This window comes from Oratosquilla oratoria, chromosome 5 (assembly GCF_046742065.1).
Source record: "Oratosquilla oratoria isolate Oo_2021 chromosome 5, ASM4674206v1, whole genome shotgun sequence".
NCBI classification, from domain to species: domain Eukaryota; kingdom Metazoa; phylum Arthropoda; class Malacostraca; order Stomatopoda; family Squillidae; genus Oratosquilla; species Oratosquilla oratoria.
In genome coordinates this window covers 74,642,255-74,663,649 of record NC_134781.1, presented here as the reverse complement: position 1 = coordinate 74,663,649, position 21,395 = coordinate 74,642,255, and the positions used below count along the sequence as shown (strand labels likewise).

The following is a 21,395-nucleotide window of genomic DNA, read 5'->3' as shown; positions in this document are numbered from 1 at the left end:
AGCTTTTTTAATTGCTAAATTACAAGTGATAAATTGTAAGAACCAGTATCTAGTTCATCCATCCACAGGATGCACCATCGGGAAAATGATTCAAGAGCTAATGTTTTTCTTTTTTTATAATTTCCCGTACTTATCGCACCATTGCAATTAACCAATACTAAATACTTGGAAGGAACTATACACCATCGTACAGATACGGGCGACTCCGCCCGTTTCATTAACGCAAGAACATTGACAGGTGAGAATCTCAAGGCTGCTAAGGATGAGTTTAAATTTTTGTTAATGCTGTAATTATTCGTCGTTCCCATTCACCTTAGGCATCCCCACTTCATTTGGTTCCAAAGAAAGAACCACCTTCCTGGAGATCCTGCGGAGATTACCAAGGTCTTAATAACGTAATTGTCAATGGCAATTATCCTATACCGCATTTGCGCTCTCTCATCATACCATTTAATGATATTATCTTCTCACAAGCAAGAAAACGACTGGGTTACTACAAAATAATTTTATCGTAAAATACACTTCCGGTTACTGCCTTCTTAAACATTAACTATTGGCAATGATGGACTGTGATTCACCGAAACAGGAAATATGTTTTCCCAGTTACCTCCGTGGGAGAACTATACAAAGTGAAATCGGACTTTGGCGAGAAAGTTACAAAAAGAAGTGACTGCGCATTTCCTAGGCGCCGAACCTTCACTTGCTGAGAGACGGAACAGGATTGAACAGTTGAGTGCGTTAGCAGTTAATGTGTTATCGTATACCAGTATTTGTCTTAATCAATGCTCAATATGATTAGAAATTAGTTACCTAAGATCAAGAAATAAACGTAAATATGTAATATACACATTTTTCTCAATGAAAATATTTAATGTGGATATACGTCAACTTTGCAGTTGTCAAACGAAAACACCAACGAACATAGCGTGAGGTGGAGCGTAGGGTTTCTTGAACAGCAGATGTAAGTTTTCAGGTAGTTATTGTTATGGCTTAATTAATGTGTGTGGTATGTAGGGAAGCTATTGTGTTAATGAAGCACAATATGTATTAATTAGGCAGTTTCACCATATTTTTAATATTTTCGAACGGTGACCTTTTTTAAGCTGTCTGTCATGCATGAGGCCTAGGCACGCCTGCACATTGCATGTGCAGTGGATAAACATAAATTGAATGCTCCCAGTTGTATGTGGCGTACAGATTACCTTTGACCGAGTTTGACTTCTGCCTCGATCATAATATGAACTTTCAACTTATCTTCAATTTATGTAGTGAGCTCATCAGCACCTTATAGGAATCCTGGTTCCAGCAACAATTCATATACAGGTTTGGCCTGTTTTATTATCCATATGATACTAATTCAGGGTAGTTCAGTTCAGGCCATACAAGAGGGTTCGTTTCTGAATTGAATTTGCACCATATTGGTTGGAGTCCGATACATGGTTTACATGGGGAGTAACTAATGCTCTGATTTCTTCCTCCTTTACATGGGAAGAATAATTTGATTGGCGACAGTGGAAGGCCTAAGTAACTAGGGTTCAGCAGTACAACAGATTTCAGGTTCCCTCAGATCCTTGAGTTTGTCATCAGAGGACCAGTATAGAGGAGGTTTTAAAGTGGTATCTGTATCTGTCGTGATGTTTTCAGGCCTCGCTCAGCCGTTTTAGAAGCAGCTCTCTGCAAGGCCGCCAGCATTTATGAATTAGTACTTATATTCTGGTCTGCTATTTTCAGTATGTAACTGTACTATAGGTAATGAGGCCATGTCTTCCAGTTGTGATTGGACAGTATCGTGTCCCTTTTCTATAACTGTGTGTTGGAATGAAGAGATTGTTAATTTAATTTTGAATGGTTGTTGTTGTCGTTCCCTAGACTGTCTGTCCGACCAGTCCCGTCTCCCCAAGGAATGCCACAGCCGAAACTGGGTTTTCCCACAATTCCTTTATAGAGTGTATGTTGTATTTTGAATGGTAGGTAAGAGTGGTTGCTTCTATGGCAGTTTCTCGCAGAAAATTTGATAGATATGCCACCCCTGCCCCTCATTTCCTACCCCTCTTACCACCACTAACATCAAAGCTGAGTGATGATTATGGATTATTATTCACTTTTAAAAATTCAGGGTAAAATTTAGTTGTGCACACCTGCACGATATAGCAATAGAAAATGGTAAATGTTCAGTTTTGCACCTGGATGCAATATAGCAATAGAAAATTAATTATTAATTTTGTAAATTATAATGTATCAATGTAATATGCAATTTTCTTGGCGGAAATAGAAAAAAAAATTGCTAAAACAGATTTTGTAAGTAACGAAGTCGCACCAGACGAATGGTACGCCATGTTATGATAGATGCCAACGTTGAAGAAATGAAAAGATGATAAATTCATCTAACCTAACCTGTGTTTAATAAATCCCTGCAATTTATAGGTCATCCGGATCGTCGTCGTCGTCGTCGTGAGAGACGTTGGCAGGCTGTTCAATCATTCTCTCTGATTGTGGGGTATATAGGGTTCTTGCAGCTTGAAGGAATGCATGGATTTCAGCTCTATAGCATTCCTTCAAGAATATGTACCTCCCGAGGTACTGCCGGAAGTACCGAGGCTGTACACCTTCAAACTGATATTTCAACTAGGCCGGGCAGACGACAAACACTTGACCGAGAAGATGGCGTCCTGATCCTATGCTAGCGACTTCGTTCGTTAGTATATTTGCTTGTAGCAAGGTATTTTTATTTTTATTCCTGCCAAGAAAATTACATATTATGTCCATGTATTATAATTTACAAAATTAATATTTAATTTTCTATGCTATATTGCGTCCAGGTGCAAAACTGAACAAATACCTAGAAAATTATTAATTTTGTAAATTATAATATATCGACATAATATGGGATTTTCTTGGCAGAAATCAATAACAAAAAAGTTGCTAAAACCTATTTATTAACAAAGTCGCGGTGGCTGAATGATACGCCATGTTTGTTTTGATAGATGCTGAGGTCAAAGAAATGAATTATGATAAATTAATGCATTCAAACCTAACCTAACCTACATAACGTAACCTATATTTAGTAATTCAGTACCTTAGATTCTAAAGATCATCCTGGTCATTGTCATCATGGATGTTGACAGCCTGATTATTATTGTATCTCGGGCAATTAATGGGCGACAGCAGAATCCCGTATTCTCTCATAAAGTCCAAGAAGCCCTATTGTCTTTGTATCAGCACTTATTAGCATCACCTGGAGTTGAACACCCGGTCCACAACATGAAAGCTATCATCTGATAGTGACTGGACTATCGGCTTCATTCATTAGTAAATTTTGTTGTAGCAAGGTTTTGTTTTTTATTTCTGCTAAGAAAATTGCATATTACATTCATGTATTATAATTTACAAAATTAATATTTAATTTTCTAATGCTATATTGTGTAGGTGTGCAGAATTAAATGATGCCAAATTCAGAATGGGTGCTAGATATTGGTAATTTTGACAAATTACAGGCAAAACCTATCCTAGCCCAGCCAAATCACAAGTTTATTGTTTTAGTGAATGGGTAGCAAAAAATATATTTTCCCTGTTACCTCCATGATAGACCTACCAAGTGAATTGGATTTTGCAAGAAAGCATTGGGGTGGTTGCAAAGTGGGGTAGAGAATGGAATGGTGGGCGAGTTAAGCAGGAAGAAAAGAAATAACCATCACACTAGCTTAGAAAAGTATAGGGATAGTACATGATGGAGTGCGAAGAGGGAAAAAGCTGTCAATCACTCAATGTGTTGCCTCGGGTCTTTCATGGAGGAGACCCATACCTCCCAGGTAAAGGTAGGTTTACACTAGTCAATGGAATGTTCAAAGTCCAACCTTTGCACTTGTCCATCATGTAACAAGTTGTTAGACACAAGTCCAACCTTACTGCCTACCAGATCTGGGTGCGTTCCTTGGTGCATTTTGCTTTAGTTTGGCTGCAGTTAGTGTTCCCAAACTGTTAAAGCAATATAGGTGCCAGTATAGCATGTGGCCTATTAAATTTTTCTTTGGTAATGTAGCCTACTGGACTTTAATTTTGGTATGAACCTGTCTTTTAAGCTTTAATAGTTTGGGAGCGCTAACTGCAGCCAAACTAAAGTGGAACACACCTAGGAATGCACCAAGAAATGCTTGGTATACACATATTGAATGAGAAGGATAAAGAAAGAATACCAGAAGTTAAGAGAAGTGTGTGAGGTGGTGAGGGACAAAGGGGAAACAGGAATAGAAGCAGAATGATGTTTTGAGGAGGATATTATAAAATATGTAGAAAAGGTACATGTACCCACCCACGCCTCATAATGCCTACGTAGGCATCATCGTACCAAAGTGGTTAATGTACTGCAAATATTGTTAACATTTTGAATAGTAGGTGATGAAATGAGGGGGAGGGGTCCTGGATTTGACACAAGGTAACTTGCAAGACATAGCCAAGGAGGAAATGTAGTCTTAAACAGTGGTATTCAGTTTGATATTTGCAGCCTTTATTGAAATTTGTTTGGTAATTACAATAATCTACAATCATACAAGTGTTAGTTGTGTTCAATTTGCTATCTATAATGTATGGTTAATTATATTTTCACAAATTTATAATTTTGTGCCTTATAATCTATGATTATTATACATGTACTTATTTATGGCAGTGTTTGTAAGGATGGCAGCAGAAAACAAAGACAACTCCTTTGAGCATATAACTTGAAGAGGACTGATTGTTGGTCAGTGGTGTTCCATGAGAAATTACCATGAGCATTGGAGTGACCACACACATACACAGTCCAGAAGTGGTTTTTAAGATGGCTGGAAGAGGGGTCATTGGCAGGTAGACCAAGAAAAGAAAGACCATGCTTAACAATACTGCAGTAAGATGAACAGGTCATTGGAGCATCTAGAGCAGGGGTTCTTAACCTTTTTTCTCCAATTCCCCACTTTTTTGTGAGCCAACTCTCCATTTCCCACCACAGCATCGGTCTTTGACAAATTCGATTTTAACTCGTGCAGTGTTTAGTACGTAAATATACGCTTTGCTTTTTTGTTCCATTTTACGGCCCTTAATTTTTTTTTCCCCACTTGGCAACTCCGCCATTCCCCACCAGTGGGGAATTCCCCACAGGTTAAGAACCACTGATCTAGAGGGAACTCCATGAAAGCAAATTGAATCTGCCATGCACTCCACAGACTTGATATCGTTTGAGGGTGTCCTTGATTGGCCGTAGTGATCCGGTGGTCAGAGAAAAGGTAAATGAATGGCACCATAACTCATCTGGGCTTTGCTCTGCAACATCTTGCTGTCTATGTAGATATTTGGAAAAATGTAATCTTAAGTGATGAAACTTTATCAGGGGAGGGAGCAGGGCATGTCAGCATCAGTGTAAAACTCAATACTAAGCAACATTCAGGAAAGAGCCAGGAGCGGGAGGATTGGAGATAATTACTGGGGCTGGATGGAGTCAAAGGTCAGTGGAATGTGAGGGTGAATGGCAAATTTACTGCCAGGGAATATATATCAGTTCCAGAAGATGTGATGTTGCCTACAGTAAGAGCCATGGCAATCCCTGACCCTGAACCCATCATATTTGTCTGGGTTAATAGCCCCATACATACAGGCCACATTGTTACAGTGGATCAGAAAACTTGAAATTTAGGTATTGGGCTTGCCAATAGGAAATATATGGGGAATAATAAAACAAGAAATAAACACTGGGCCAGAATGGGTATGCTATATTATTGACTGATCAGCGAGAGGTATGAGAATCTGCGACACAGACCAGACATAGGCAAACTCTTTGTAGCCCGCATGCCAGCCTGTCTAAATGAGGTAATTGACACCTGCAATGGTTGGACTTGCCGCTGAGGTCATTCATATGTAATGTATAATTACAATCCAGCTTATTCAATGTGTGAATATCCTCTTTAAAAATTACCCTTGCAGTAAATATACTGTAAAATTAAGGTGTATTGTTACATGTATAATACTTTAAATGCTTCCACTTGAATTGTTAAATGTTCAAAATGGAGATTATTAAATGAACTAAGAGATTAGATAAATAGAAGTCTTGTACTAGAAAATTATGTAAAGAATTTTCTTCTTGGCATAGAATGAAAAAGATTACCTTTGAAAGTTTGAAACTCTTGTCTAAAAAAAAAAGCATGGTTATGAGAACTAAACATTATTTTAACATTTTGTGAACAGAATTAAATTTGTTATTGATAATACAGATAACTAATACATCAGGATACCAATGTCCTTAATCAGAACAATAGCAAAAATGTTGAAATTATAAAAGATTGATAAAACATCTTGAACAGCAACCGAGGTTGGAGAACACTACAGCACAATGGACACCCAGTACAAAAAAGAATATAAGGAAAACCGAAAGAATCCAAAGAGCAATGACAAAGATGGCCCCAACAATTTCAAAATTTACATATGAACAACTTTTGTATAAACTGGAACTACCAACCCTAGAACAAAGAAAGAGTCAATCTATTGGCCATTTACAGAATCATGAAAGCCATGGAAGTCCTTGACAGAGAAGACTTGTTAAATAAGGATAGAAGAAAAACAAAGGACATGAAAAGAAACTCGAAAAGGATAGTTATAGAAGATATCTGAAAAAAAAAGTTTTCCACACAGAGTGGTGGATATCTGGAACAAATTGGACAAAACAATAGTGTGTGCAAACACCATACAAGAATTTAAGAACAAATTAGATGTTGCGAGATATAAAGACAGGTCACCATGAGGATAGCTCCCCTTCCTGTATAATACAACTAGGTAAATACGCACTGTCAAAAATGTAGTATGAAAAAAGATTGTCAAAACTAGAACTACAGACTCTGGAACAAAGAAGAGAAAGAGGTGACTTGACGACCATCCACAGAATTATGAGAGGTGTGGAAGATGACTTATTTAATTGGGATAAGAGAAACACAAGAGGACATGGAAGGAAACTCAAAAAGGACAGTAATAGAAGAGACCTGAAAAAACTGCTTTCCCCACAGAATGGTGGATGTATGGAACATACTAGATGAAACAATAGTGTGTGCAAAAACAATACGTGAATTTAAGAGCAAATTAGATATGGTGAGATACGGAGATGGGATGCCACGAGCATAGCTCCCCTTCCTGTAAGATACAACTAGGTAATTACATAAATTTGAGTCTATGTATGTTAGAAAATTAGAGAATAAGAGACAGGACCCCAACAAGCATTGTTTCCAGTACACTACAGCAAGGTAGATACACACACAATAGCAGCACCTATACTTACCTACCTTCCTATGCATTCTTTATGCAGTAATTATTTCAGGAGTGTAGGGGATGTGAGTTTTGCTGCAGGCAAACCCTGGAAAGTTTTGTTGATTTATTTTAAAGTGAGGGACCTAAGAACAGATAAATAAGCTCCTTTCTGAATGCAAGAGGAGTAGGGGGGGAGGAGGAAACTGTCTTGTCTTCAGTGAAGTCTTGGTGTGGGAGGTGGCTGGAGAAAGCCTCCTCAGTTCCCGAGGTCATCTGTCTCGGCATGGGAGGGTGGCAGGAGATTCTTCCCATGGTTCCCAATGCCGTCTGTCACAGTGTGGGAAGGTGGCGGTAGATTCCTCCCTCAGTCCCAGAGGCCATATGTCTTTGAACTCCTGGTTACCCCTTATATTCACTGGGATCAAGTCATGACCCTCTCATTAACTGACCATTGGGAGATGCTCAGCAAAGCTGGGAGTTGCAGATGTTCTAATAGACTCGTTTTGTCCAGTTCAATGTGGCAGGGGACCTGAGGGTAGTTGGTGACTGCCAGGTGTTTGGTCCCTGGGGACCTTTGGAGGTTCTGACATTGATGCTGATGGGTATGCATTGCCATCCACTGGTCCACAAAATCCATTTGTAGGTTACCAAAATTTTCACCTGTTTCAAATTTGTATCCTACTGGAATACTTGATAATGAAGAAGCCAACAAGATGGGTTGAAAGGCAGCATCCACCCCATTTGATGCCTCCATGCCATTACCAGTAACAGGGTACTACCTAGTCCCAATCCACAATGGCATGTGGCAAAGATACTTGGAATAACACCCAAGAAACCACCTAAAAACAATCAAGTCACACATACATCCATAGTTGCCTGTGTATCAACATAACTTGATGTTTTAAAATGGCATTTATATGCCTAAGAATGGCGCATTTTCACCTCGCATATGTTTGTGGTTTAGTTGCCACCCTCCATCTACAAAGTATGTCTCAGGTGAAAATGATGGTCTTGTTAAGGGTAGTCATGTACAACTCTTGGTTCTAGTCATTACTCATTATATTGGTTTGTTGTGGAGCAGGGCTAGGTATAGAAATAATTGTATCGTTTCACTGACTGGAAATGCAAAGACCCAGTGGGTGGCAATAATCCTCAGGCTATCCATAAATCTCTTATGAAAGAAACTTGAGTTAGTGGTATTATTCAGACAGATTTAGTAGAATGAAAGGGGCAGTTGTAAGTTGTTAGCTGACATCTCTCCTTATCCAAGGAGGTTGAGGAAATATAGTTGAAGTTGATAGAGATCTTGGGCTTGGTCCAGAAACCAATGGGCCCTTTAAAGTTGTTCTGTAATGAGGGTGTTGATGAGTTTTGAAGGTGGATGACAGAGAGCCGATTCTCTCTGGCATCTATCTTCTAGGACCACTAGAACCACCAGTATTGGGTATCTGTCATTGGTTCCAGAAGGCATAGTATTATTTTACAATGCTGGAATAGTTGCAGGGGCTTATTGATTACATATGCACAATACAAGTTATTCTGGGGCCATGACACAGTCATTCTTCAATTTTGGTTATGTTATACAGCAGGAGAAGATGGCACGTGGACACCAGAAAGCCCAGTCGCAGGCAAAGGCACAAGCAAGGCAGCAAGCCATCAAGTCAAAGCAGGGTCACAGTGCCAACGACCAGAAGAAAGCCGCCTTGAAAGCACTAACAATTCAGTGCCCGGTCTGTAGGGTGGGTATCCATCAGGCTTGGTGTTTCAACAGGTTCTTTTAATTTCAGGTAGTGGTTTGGTATATGGAATATAAAATTTATGTTTATGGTTTTCAGTCACAAATTAATGGGGGTATTATGAAGGAGTGATTCTACCAACAGCACTGTATGGGGTAGAAACATGGAACATAGTAAAAGAGGTGTGGAAGGAGTGAACATGAGGGGGCGACCTAGGATGAGATGGATGGATGGGGTAAAAGGGGCATTGGGAAAGAGGGGAATGTCTGATGAGGAAGGACAGGAGAGGATAGAAGACAGTGGTGAATGGAGAATGGTTTTATATGGATGATGATGTGATGTATGAGATGGAATGGATGGGGGATGGGGAGTGAGGTAGTATGTGTGAGAAAATTTGATGCAGCCCGATGGGATTTCTCCCCGTCTTCTCCTTTTCTGCTTGAGGGGGGTCGCCAATTTAATGAAGTGGCCTTGCTGTGGATGTGCTGTGTCTTGTGACACTGCTTCTGACCCAGGGCAGTGGACAAGATGCACAGGGATGACCCATCATCCAGGAGATGCCAAGATGAGAAGGAGGGAAGAGGGTGGATGGGAGTGGAGCGTGATAGGGTTGGAATGGGTGGGAGTGGTTTTTATGCCTTTGTTTTTTGGCTACCTCCCTTATAAGGGGAGAAAAAGCCTTTGATATATGCATATATGTATGTCATCATTATTATTGGGAAGTAATGTATATGAATCAAAGGCTCAGTAATCTGGTCACAATAATACAAATTTCAATACACTGTTGAAACAACTCATCAAAATTTAAATTTCAACAGTGATGAATATTACATATGCTGAAAAATACTTTTAAATAGTTGAAGTTATCAAGGCATCTGTTGACTAAAAGGGTTGCAGTAGTACTAATTGTTGCCTTGAGTTTCATTAAACTTGGAGCCTCACATTATCTGGCAACAGTCCCAGAGCCCTCCCACAAATCCCTCTGTGAAGAAACTGGACTGTATGTTGTATTGGTGTATGTTTGTGTCAGTGGCTGAAAGAAGTAGCAAGAGAGAAACAGTCTCCAGTTGTCAGCTCTCCATGTGTGAAAAGGTGTAAGAAATGCAGTTGAAGTTGATAGATGACCAAGATTCATGATGTAGCATGACTTGAAAAGCTCACCGGGTCATGTTATGCACCAGCGTCTGGAGAGGGTCTGGGAACCTAACCTATTTTTTTTCCAAAATACCTGTTATTTGCCCAACATGAATTTTGCTCTGCATGACAAGGTAAGTAGTGTAACACTCGTGTTGGGAGGGATCTGACTGTATGTGTGTGTGTTGTTTTTTTATTATAAATACAATCACCTGGCTGTACTTGTATGATGTAATGGGATATATGTGAGTGGGGTTCAGTTTTTAACTTTGTATGTCATTTTCACATGGTATCAGATGTGGAGTGTTGTTGTTTTAAGGGTGGTTTTGGTGCATCTCCCTCCTTAATTTTGTAGTGTCGGTGTTTTGCTGATTGTTGGGAACCAAGCTGTGAAAGTGTAGTCAAGTGTGGTTCTTACAAATTGTTTGTTGACTAATAAGTTTCCTTCCATTGTCCAAAGTTTGGTTGCTTTTTTTTCTGAAGGTCATGAATATCAAAAGTGAAGCTCAGAATTATTATTATTATTATTTAATATAAGGGAGAAAGCAGGGGATAAGGTTGAGTGGAGGATGATTGTGTATGGATGATATTGTGATGCAACCTGAAGGGATTTCTCCCTGTTATCTCAATTTTCCGCATGAGGGGATAGGGAGGGGGGATCACCATGTAAATGAAGTGGCCCTGCTGTGGATGTGCTGTGTCTTGCTGCATTGCTTCTTACATGGGCAATGAGCAGAATACAGGGTTGACCTTTCATCCATGAGGAGTTATGAGGGAAACAAGGGTGGTGAAATGGACGGGAGTGGATGCTTTGACTTGGCTACCCCCCTTGTAAGGGGGGAAAGAAGCCCTTGGTATATAGATAGCTTATTATTATGATGGAATGTCTGGCTGAGAGGAAATTGTATTGGATTTGCCAGTGAGATTGTTTAATGTGTTCCTAAGTATGCCAGAGGATACAATCGGAAATAGTGTATGAAAATTTTCAGTCAGTCCTAAACAGAGATGAAGAGTTTGAGAGAGGGGGGGAATGTAAAAGCTGTGAATGACATAAGTGAGAACAGAAGTGGTGCTTAAATTGTTAAAAAAAAAATCAAACAAAAAAGTCCTCAGGACCTGATAAGATGTCAATCTGGATATGAATAGAATGCAGAAAACAACTGGTTAACAAGTACAGAATTTTATACTAGTTCACTTAATGAAGGTAAATTACCATTGTAATGGAAGTCAGTAAAGGTATCAATTTATAAAGGAGACATGGGTACCATGAAATTGTATACCAATGTCCTTAATCAGAACAATAGCAAAAATGTTAAAGTTGTAAAAGATTGATAAAACATCTTGAACAGCAAGGAATATTAACAATTTGGATTCAGAAAAGGAAGTTAGTGTAGCAGAAACCTGCTAGTTTTTACTTGAAAGTGACTAATGTGCTGCACGAAAGGGAAGGATGTGTGGACTATTTGGATTTGGAAAAAAGCCTTTGACAAAGTGCCAGACAGATTGATATAGAAATGAATATGTCCTTGACAGAAACTTACTAGAATGGATGAAATGATAAAGCACAGATACATAAGAAGAGTGTAAGAGAAGAAGTCAGAATTGAGAAAAAGCAGTAGTGTAGCACAAGGCTCGGTTTTGGCTCCTGTAATGTTCTTCGTATAAATTAGTGACTTTACAAATGAAAATAGCTATGCAAACTTGTTTGCTGACGATGCAAAGATCATGAAAGTAAAAAATGAGTATTGATAAATGTTGCAGAGAAAACTATAAAGTATACAAGTGGAGCTAAGTGTAAAATTAATTTTAACACAAATGCCAAACATTGGAAATGGGACAAATAATGAATAGAATGGTTATAGATTATAAAATAGGAAATGAAATAACAAGAAAATGGACAAAAAAAAAAGGACCTATCACCTGAGGCACACAAAGAAAATTATAGACATACAGTCTGTTGAAAACTATTGAGTGATACTATATGGATGAGGACATCTACCTCTCTGTATACCAGAGAGGGAGGCTAAGTCAGGCATATAACTATTCACACCCATTTCATTTCCCTACACCACCCTTCCCACCCCTCCCATGGGAGAAACCTTTGGGTTATGTCAAAATATCATTTGCATATAAGCACCCCCCAGCCCTCCCTCCCTTGCATAATGAGGACATAATGAAAAAAGAATATATATATATATATGCTAATAAGAACACGGGTACGTGTGTTCACTTATGCAAAGTAGACCACTTGGAAAAAGAAACTAACGAAGCAGAGCGCTTTCGTATATTACATCTTCAGTGCAACAAGTACATAGTGATAGGAATACATAGACAATATATACATAATACAAAGGAACCAGGACAGTTTTGAATAAGCATACCGACCAATTACCCCCTAGAGAGCGGAAGGTCATTGTCAATTATCTTACGATGGTCGGGCGGCATCAGGTCACAGTCGCCAAGGAGAGCGGAAGGTCATTGTCAATTATCTTACGATGGTCGGGCGACATCAGGTCACAGTCGCCAAAGAGAGCGGAAGGTCATTGTCAATTATCTTACGATGGTCGGGCGACATTAGGTCACTGTTTCTACTACTCATATAGGGCGACATTAAGTCAATTTGTTGGATTACATTTTACATGATATTATCTTACTAATTTCTTGACAAATGAAATTATCAAGTTTGTACAAGCCTTTATGTAGGTTGGTATTTTGATTACTAGTGGTATGAATCAAACTGCACTCTATTAAATTTCTTGCTATTATGTTGTTGGTATAATAGATTGCCTGGGCATTACCCCAATCAACTGGATGATTATTTAATTCAATATGCTTGAATATACCACTAGAATGATTGCCATCCCTGACATTTTTTCTTGTGTTGTTCAATTCTAATGTTTAAGGGTTTGGCAGTTTGACCTATGTAAAATTGATTACACATTTTGCAAGGAATTTTATAAATGCATCCTTTTTTGATTTCAATACTATTGTTGATAAGTTTATGTTTTACTGTACTATCAGTTCCCATAATTGATTTATTATTTTACCTTCAAGATGAACTTAATAAACATGTTCTTCCATTGCCATCATCTACATTGATTGAACAAATTAAATTATGTGTCAAAGATTGTAAGTTTCAATTTAATGGTAATTTCTATTCCCAAAAATTCGGCATGAGTATGGGAAACCCTTTATCCCCAGTTTTAAGTAATTTATACATGGAATTTTTTTAAACTAAAATATTACGCACAATCTTCCCCCCTAACATCCCTTGGCTTAGGTATATTGATGACATCTTATGTCTGGCCAGAAGATAAAAATGTCCATAATTTTTTAACTAAGTTGAATACCCTTGTTGATTCTATTAAATTTACTTTAGAAATTGAGAAAAATTGTACCTTACCTTTCTTAGATTGCACTATCCTACGTCATGACAATAGCCTTAAATTTAAAGTATATCGTAAACCAACCAATGTAAGTTCATATATTCATTATTATTATTCTCATCCAAATAATATTAAACGTACAGTATTTGCCTCAATGTATTTAAGAGCTTTTCGTATTTGTAGTCCTGAATTTATTGATGAAGAAATCAGAAATGTTTTTAACATTGGGCTAGAATTAAAATACCCTAAGCAATTCCTTGATATTGCTTACAATTTTGCAAGGAAATAATTTTTAACTCCTCAGCCTAAATCACCTTTCAATTATCATAATGTTTTAATTTTACCATTTCAAGAAAATTTGTTAAGTATCACAGAATTATTAAAAAGATTTAACGTAAAGGTAGTTTTTAAACATGATAGTACAGTAAAACATAAACTTATCAACAATAGTATTGAAATCAAAAAAGGATGCATTTATAAAATTCCTTGCAAAATGTGTAATCAATTTTACATAGGTCAAACTGCCAAACCCTTAAACATTAGAATTGAACAACACAAGAAAAAATGTCAGGGATGGCAATCATTCTAGTGGTATATTCAAGCATATTGAATTAAATAATCATCCAGTTGATTGGGGTAATGCCCAGGCAATCTATTATACCAACAACATAATAGCAAGAAATTTAATAGAGTGCAGTTTGATTCATACCACTAGTAATCAAAATACCAACCTACATAAAGGCTTGTACAAACTTGATAATTTCATTTGTCAAGAAATTAGTAAGATAATATCATGTAAAATGTAATCCAACAAATTGACTTAATGTCGCCCTATATGAGTAGTAGAAACAGTGACCCTTGGCGACTGTGACCTAATGTCGCCCGACCATCGTAAGATAATTGACAATGACCTTCCGCTCTCTTTGGCGACTGTGACCTGATGTCGCCCGACCATCGTAAGATAATTGACAATGACCTTCCGCTCTCCTTGGCGACTGTGACCTGATGCCGCCCGACCATCGTAAGATAATTGACAATGACCTTCCGCTCTCTAGGGGGTAATTGGTCGGTATGCTTATTCAAAACTGTCCTGGTTCCTTTGTATTATGTATATATTGTCTATGTATTCCTATCACTATGTACTTGTTGCACTGAAGATGTAATATACGAAAGCGCTCTGCTTCGTTAGTTTCTTTTTCCAAGTGGTCTACTTTGCATATATATATATATATATTTTGGAAGTAGGCCGTTAATAATGCATGCGTTGTTAAAGTCAACAGCTGAGATAGCATTATTCTGTTTATAGAATATCTTTTCTATGTTACGCACCAATGTGCGGTCGTCTGGATGCAGATTTCTGAGTAGAGTACTGAAGTCCATGGTGTTTTCCTCTAGATGTCTTTCGGCTCTAATTAGCCATCTTCAGGAGGTGTTGTCTGGTTGAATTGTTGACGATCAAACCGCGTCATTCTCTGTCAACAATTCAACCAGACAACACCTCCTGAAGATGGCTAATTAGAGCCGAAAGACGTCTAGAGGAAAACACCATGGACTTCAGTACTCTACTCAGAAATCTGCATCCAGACGACCGCACATTGGTGCGTAACATAGAAAAGATATTCTATAAACAGAATAATGCTATCTCAGCTGTTGACTTTAACAACGCATGCATATATATATATATATATATATATATATATATCCATTTCACCCCATGGCCAATCGCACTCGTGGGAGGGGTAAGGACCTGAATGAATCCTTTTCACGCTTATCGCCAACGTAACTATATGAGAAATTTGCTAGTAAACAGCGACATCAATCAGACAATCTCCTTGACAGTGGCGCAGAGGATTCGAACCCGCTGCGTCTGGACCCAAGACCGGCATTCCATAACACCCACCTTACACCGCTCGACCACCGACGATTATATGGGGGAGCAGTGAGCGCCCTCCCCAATCTCGATAGTCAGATATATATATATATATAGCTTGATATGGCCCAGACTGGAATCTACAGAGGTGATGTGGTCACTGTTTAAAGAAAGATGTTGAGATAATACAAAAAGCAGCAACCAAAGTGATCCCTGATCGAAATGACGTGTAAGCAGAAATATTGAAGCTGGGACTTCCCACATTAGAAGAACAGAGTGAGAGGAAACATGATAATGATATTTAAAATTTAAACAGGTTTGGAAAAAGTAGACAGAAAAGAATTGCTGGTAAGAGAAGAAAGATTGACAAGAGGCCATAGTAAAACACTGGAAAAAAAAATCTTTTTAAAATATGTCAAGAAGTATAGCTTTCTTTACAGAAATATAGACTAGTGGTATAAGTTAGATGAAAATATAACCCATGCCAATACTATAAAAGAATTAGAAGCAAGGTTTGACAGATGGAAAAAAAGATACCAGACCCCAATAGCATAGCTCTAATCCTGTATGCCACAACTAGGTAAATACACTTGCATATATACACACATGCATGTGCAAGGCCCTTTTTCCCTCATGGTGGGTGTAGATGATTCAAAGCCATTAAAATGCCTTCAATGTTGTCATCATCTTGGTACCTCAAGAGATGTGGGATCATCCTTGTTCCCCATAACACTGCTAAGGTTGAGGGCAATGCAGCAAGGTACTGCACTTCTTCAGGGCTGGGGCTGGTTTATCTCCACCATTATATTATATGGCAATTCCCCTCCGTATCCACTCGATAATTTACTGATTTAAAGAAAAAAATTATGCCACATCACCTCTTTCCTCTGACAGCTTTGGACTTTCTAAAAAATCTTTGTTCAACAAATATTCATCATGCATGCAAGGTTCCCCTCACGAAATCCTTTTTTTTTTTTTCTCTCTCTCTCTCTCTCTCTCTCTCTCTCTCTCTCTCTCTCTCTCTCTCTCTCCATTCTCTCACTTTCACTTCATTCACTTCTGTTTTCCGTTTTCTTTTTGTTAATATTTTCATACTCTTACCATATACTCAACCTCCCTCTTTAATTTACTCTGTTCAACACCTCTCTCTCCCTCTATAACCCACTATTCATTTAACACTAAGGTTTTTCAAATGCTTCATCTCAAAAACATTCATATTGACATGCTGTTGCAGGGGGTTGGGAACACCGCCACCCTATTTATTTAGGTGTTGTAAAGGGCAACCAAATGAGGTAAAGTGATTAAATCAAAGCACACGCACCATATGTGAAACCAACTTAATTTCTCCCCCATTTCAGTACCTTAAAGATGAAGGGTCTTTCCTCTTAACTTCCTTAGTATGGTCAAGAGCAATGCTTTGAGGTACAGCACTTCTACAGCAAGGCCAGACAGCTGAATCTAGTTAATCTCCACCATTTGATACGGTGGAACCCCCCTCATCTACTCAATATATGAAGCAGATGAAAAGAGTCTTTTGTGCCACATCATCCATTCATCTGTTCACTATCTCCTCCCATTCATTCCAGTCTGCACTCCCTCTTCCTTGCACAGTACTACCCACTTCAAAGACCCTTCACACAATCCATTCATCTTCCTCTTAAGCCCATTGTATCTACTTTTACTTTTAACATTCATTTTGCTAGTCTTTGAAATAATAAAAAAAGATGAACTAATAGTAATAAAGTACAGGGATTTTGTGTGCATGTGTAGAGGAAAGGGTCTAGATTTTGTGGGTGTAACCCTGGTTATTGGAGGGTACTTTCACACTATCAGCTTGAAAGGGACTTTGAATGAAAGGAGAATGTCTGTTGAGCAGGGAAGGGAGAAGGCATATAGGTGTGAGTGGAAAATAGTTGAATAGAAAATAGATGGACATAGCCTGAAGGGGTTTCTATGAGTCTTCTCGTTTTTCACATGAGGGGACAAGGAGGGAGGGTTGCTGTGTAAATGAAGTGGCTGGCCTTGCTGTGGATGTACTGTGTCTTGCTGCATTGCTTCTGACTGGGCAGCAAACAGGAACCCTTCATCCACAAGGAACTTGGATAAAGGTGAAATGATTGATGAGTGGGGGTGGGTGCATGCCATGGGTGGCTACTTCCAGTTCCTTGAAATGGGGGAAGGAGCCTATTGGTATGTATGTATATATATGTGTATATATATATATATATATATATATATATATATATATATAGTCCTGCATTTCTTGTGACTCTCACCCAGTATGTCTTTGTCTGACCACCTACACAAGTTTTTGATTGCTCAGTCTGTATGAAGGTGTTTAGATTTGTTTAAATGCCTTCAGATATTTTTATGGATGTTTGGGTGTGGGAGAGGGGGTTATTTTTTTATAGAATTCACTCTTGCAGGGCCCAGTCCTTAAACAACTGCCAAAGTGTTGGGTCATATATTTATCCATGTTGGGGAGGCCTACATATCAACCAATCTTATATGTGAACAGTATTTAGGTGAACTTTGTATAATAGAAATTATTCATGTTTCTCTAATATATTTCTTCCTTTTTCAGAGTATGATGCCTGACCATAAAACGTTTAAACAGCATTTTGAAAACAAGCACCCAAAGGAAGTCATGCCAGATGACTTGAAGGATCTTTGATGTCTCTCTTAATTAATGGCACTAGGAGCTGTTCCATGTAGGCTTGAGGGCACAGTATATTTGTAGAAAAATATCCATTTTTGTGATTTGGACCAAATGACTTTATGGTTGAGAATATATACAACCAATAGAAAAAGTTATCTGCTCTTCAGGGTACATCTGTCTTTGATGGACATCTGTTCATGATCTGGGTATAAAAATTGCATTACAGTCTAGGGTGTGAGTGGCTAGTTCTTGATGGCCACCTTGTGTGTGGTGCTTAGTCCATCCTTTTGCAGCACCTGCAGGCTGACTGCAGATGTTGTTATTCAAGATGTGTTGCTATGTCAAACCATTGAGTCCTTTCAAGCACTGAGGAAAGGCATGAAGGGGTATACATAATGATGATTGTATCATGTGCGATAGTATTCAATGGCAAGAAGGTTGTGTACTGGGTATGAAGGGTCATAGAGGTACTGTTAGCCAACCCCACCACCTGTTTTCTTACTTGCCATTTCCTTTCTTGCCCCATGTTTCTTCCAAGTTCCCATATTGTTGATGCTCAGGGCTACACACTTAGGCACATGAGTTCCAATTAGTGGTGTATGTTAATGTTTATTGCTTACACACAAGGCTTTATCAGTCTAGTTCTCTTTTTAATTTTATTTCATGGAAATAAATTGCAGTGGACCAAGACATAGCTGATGTTAGTAAATGGCTGCTTTGCATGCTGTCCCTTTAGTGTCTGCCTTGGTATCAATCACAGCACAGTGTCACCTTCCAACAAAGTTTGTCTGTGATATTTGAACTTTTTCATTTAAGTCATACCATCTGCTGTACCTTTTAGAGGAACAGGACTTGTGCCCCACAGCCTTTTAAATGGATGGAGTTCCTAAAAGTAAACCACTTTGTATTCCCATGTAGCCCAATGCCAAGGCAAAAGGTCATTCATATAGCAAACACTTTTATTTTCTCTCCATTGCTCTTTGCTTGTCATGGTTTGAGATGGTGTTTTGTTAGTGTAGGCATGTAACTTTGATCTGTGTAATTTGTGACAATCTCATTAAAAAGGTGAAATTACAAAGGTTGAACCCCCACCCCACCCCCAGGTTACTTACACATGTTCCTTCCTCATGGGGTTGATGTCTTGCTGTTCTGCCACATTGCAGTTGCACACATCAGTGCATAATCATGTCATTGAATTCATTATGTAATATTAAGTACAGCAGTGTACATTTGCTGGGCTCAACAATTGGTGTGAAGTAACCCAGCAGCATTGGTCAGAACACTAAATGAGATTTGGGGCCCACCACCTGCCCATTGTCAGTCTGAGTTCTATCATAACCATTGTGTAAGTAAGTGTCATCCCCCATATATCATTTTGTGCATCACTAGCTCAAGGTTTTATTATATTTTATATAATCCATGGAAGCCATGGCAAATAAAATTCAGCATTCAGGTGTGATTTCAATAGCCATGTAATTGATAAAATTTATTCATTATATCTTGGGAAAAAATACATGGCTACCTTGTATATCAGTACATGTACACTCATTGGGACATTCTTTAAAATATGCATGCATTTCTTCAAATACACATGGAACATGGAAAATATTAAGAATATAACTTGCTAAAAAAAAAAATTCATTTTTTTTTTAAGAAGACATGCATTGAATTTTCAAACAACGAAGCAAGATCATCTTCACTCTGTTGTCTGGGTGCAAGCTTGGTCACATGGTGCTGTAAAGAGAAATCAGCATCACTTGAATTGTAAATGTTATGAGTGGGTAAATAAATTTAGGGAAAGAATACTTCCATTGGTCATTCAATAATCATGTACTCTGGTCTTGCTCAAATGGTGCATTATAGACCTGGGTTAGTATGCTAATATGGTGTTCAGTCAGCTTGTTCAACTGTGCAATCTTTAGGTTACTGAAGACTGAAGTTCACATATACCAAATGAAACTGTTCAGGGCACATATCAGTTCCCAGTTTGATACATATACACTTGTGTAAACAGCTCTTAAGGCTCATATTTCTTGGCTGCCATATGGTTAGACAACTGAATTGGTACTGCTTGGTAATAGATAACTAATGAACTAGTCCATACAATCCCTGTGATGACTAGGAGCTATCTGCATTTGTCAACTCTTGCTCCATAGATATACAGTTATGAAAAGAAGAAGAAGGTGGAAGACCCCCCTCTGAAATTACTGGGATAAGCCCTACAATAAAATAGAAAATGGAATGGTGGGATTGTCTTTTCAAGTTGATTTTGCATAGGTTGAAACTATAGATGTGGGCTTCCCAGTGATTACAAGGACTAGTGTTATCAAAGATCCCTTCAATCTTTAATAACCCTAGATAAAAGGGAAATGATTGATGGGTGTGTGCCTTGGCTGGTTACTTTCTAGTAATGGGTAAGAAGCCTTTTGGTATAAGAATATAGATCTATATATATATATATACCAAGGGCTTTTCCCTAAAAGGAGGTAGGCAAATACCCATTTCACACTCATCCACCACACTTTCCTCCCTCTCATCTTAGCTCCTCATGGATGAAGGGTAATCCCTGTACCCTGCCCACTGCCTTGGGTCAGAAGCAATACAGCAAGACACAGCAGGGCCACTTTACGTGTCAGCAAAAAAAAAAAAAATATCCCCTTGTGCAGAAAAAGAAGTGAAATCCCTTCTGGCTGTATCAAAATATTGTACATAACCACTCCCTACCTCTGCCTCCTCCCTTGCATCACGGTATAATTTATGCACAACCATTCTCCACTCACCCCAATTTCTTGTCTTCGCCCTTCCTTATTCAACAGATATTCCCTTCTTGCTCTTTGCCCCTTTCACCCCATCCATCTATCTCGTCCCCTCAAGTTCACTCCCCCACCTCTGCCTTCCACACCTCTTTTATTAACCTTCACTCTTTTGTGTGTCCAAACAATCCCAATACTTTTTCATCTGCCCTATCTGCCATCTTTTCCACCCCTGCTCTCCTCAGCTCCTCATTTCTCACTCTATCCAACTTTGTAACCCCTACCATACTTCTGAGACAATCTCGCAACTGGGATCGCTTTTACGGCAAGAATTATCTGTATACGAAGGATAGGGTGTACTTGTCACCCAAAGGATTTCAGCTCCTTGCTCCTTTGAGTGAGAAATAGGCATCCTGCATTATTTATCTTATTTTTTATATTATTTTATTTTTATTTTATTTGTTTATGTATGTATATATATATATATATATATTTTTTTTTTTTTTCAGAATATAGTTTAAAGTCTAAACTTAGACAATAGAAATGGCTCAGAGAGGGACTGAAAAGAATCCCTTGAAACAAGTGGAGGGAGGTTAC

At 38.5% G+C, this 21,395-nt stretch overlaps 1 protein-coding gene across 8 annotated transcripts; it reads left to right on the top strand.

The window, feature by feature from the left end:
* Nucleotides 1-633: 633 nt before the first annotated feature.
* Nucleotides 634-19,497, top strand: LOC143025548 (zinc finger protein 706-like). Of its 8 annotated transcripts, none has more exons than XM_076185405.1 (4): nt 646-733; nt 897-961; nt 8,847-8,999; nt 17,971-19,497. In XM_076185405.1, the coding sequence occupies exons 3-4, from the start codon at nt 8,856-8,858 to the stop codon at nt 18,058-18,060; spliced, it is 234 nt and encodes a 77-aa protein (XP_076041520.1). In that variant the 5' UTR covers nt 646-733; nt 897-961; nt 8,847-8,855; the 3' UTR covers nt 18,061-19,497. The 8 variants fall into 8 exon arrangements, with proteins under 8 accessions (XP_076041525.1, XP_076041520.1, XP_076041521.1 ...); XM_076185406.1 differs by having other exon boundaries at nt 659-728; XM_076185407.1 differs by having other exon boundaries at nt 717-733; nt 8,850-8,999.
* The last annotated feature ends 1,898 nt before the right edge of the window (nt 19,498-21,395 follow it).

Coding starts and splice junctions, on each gene's coding strand:
- LOC143025548 (XM_076185402.1), top strand. CDS start 2,678: ATGCTAGCGACTTCGTTCGTTAGTATATTTGCTTGTAGCAAG. Junction 2,720..8,846: donor GTATATTTGCTTGTAGCAAG/GTATTTTTATTT, acceptor TATGTTATACAG/CAGGAGAAGATGGCACGTGG. Junction 9,000..17,970: donor TTCAGTGCCCGGTCTGTAGG/GTGGGTATCCAT, acceptor TTCCTTTTTCAG/AGTATGATGCCTGACCATAA.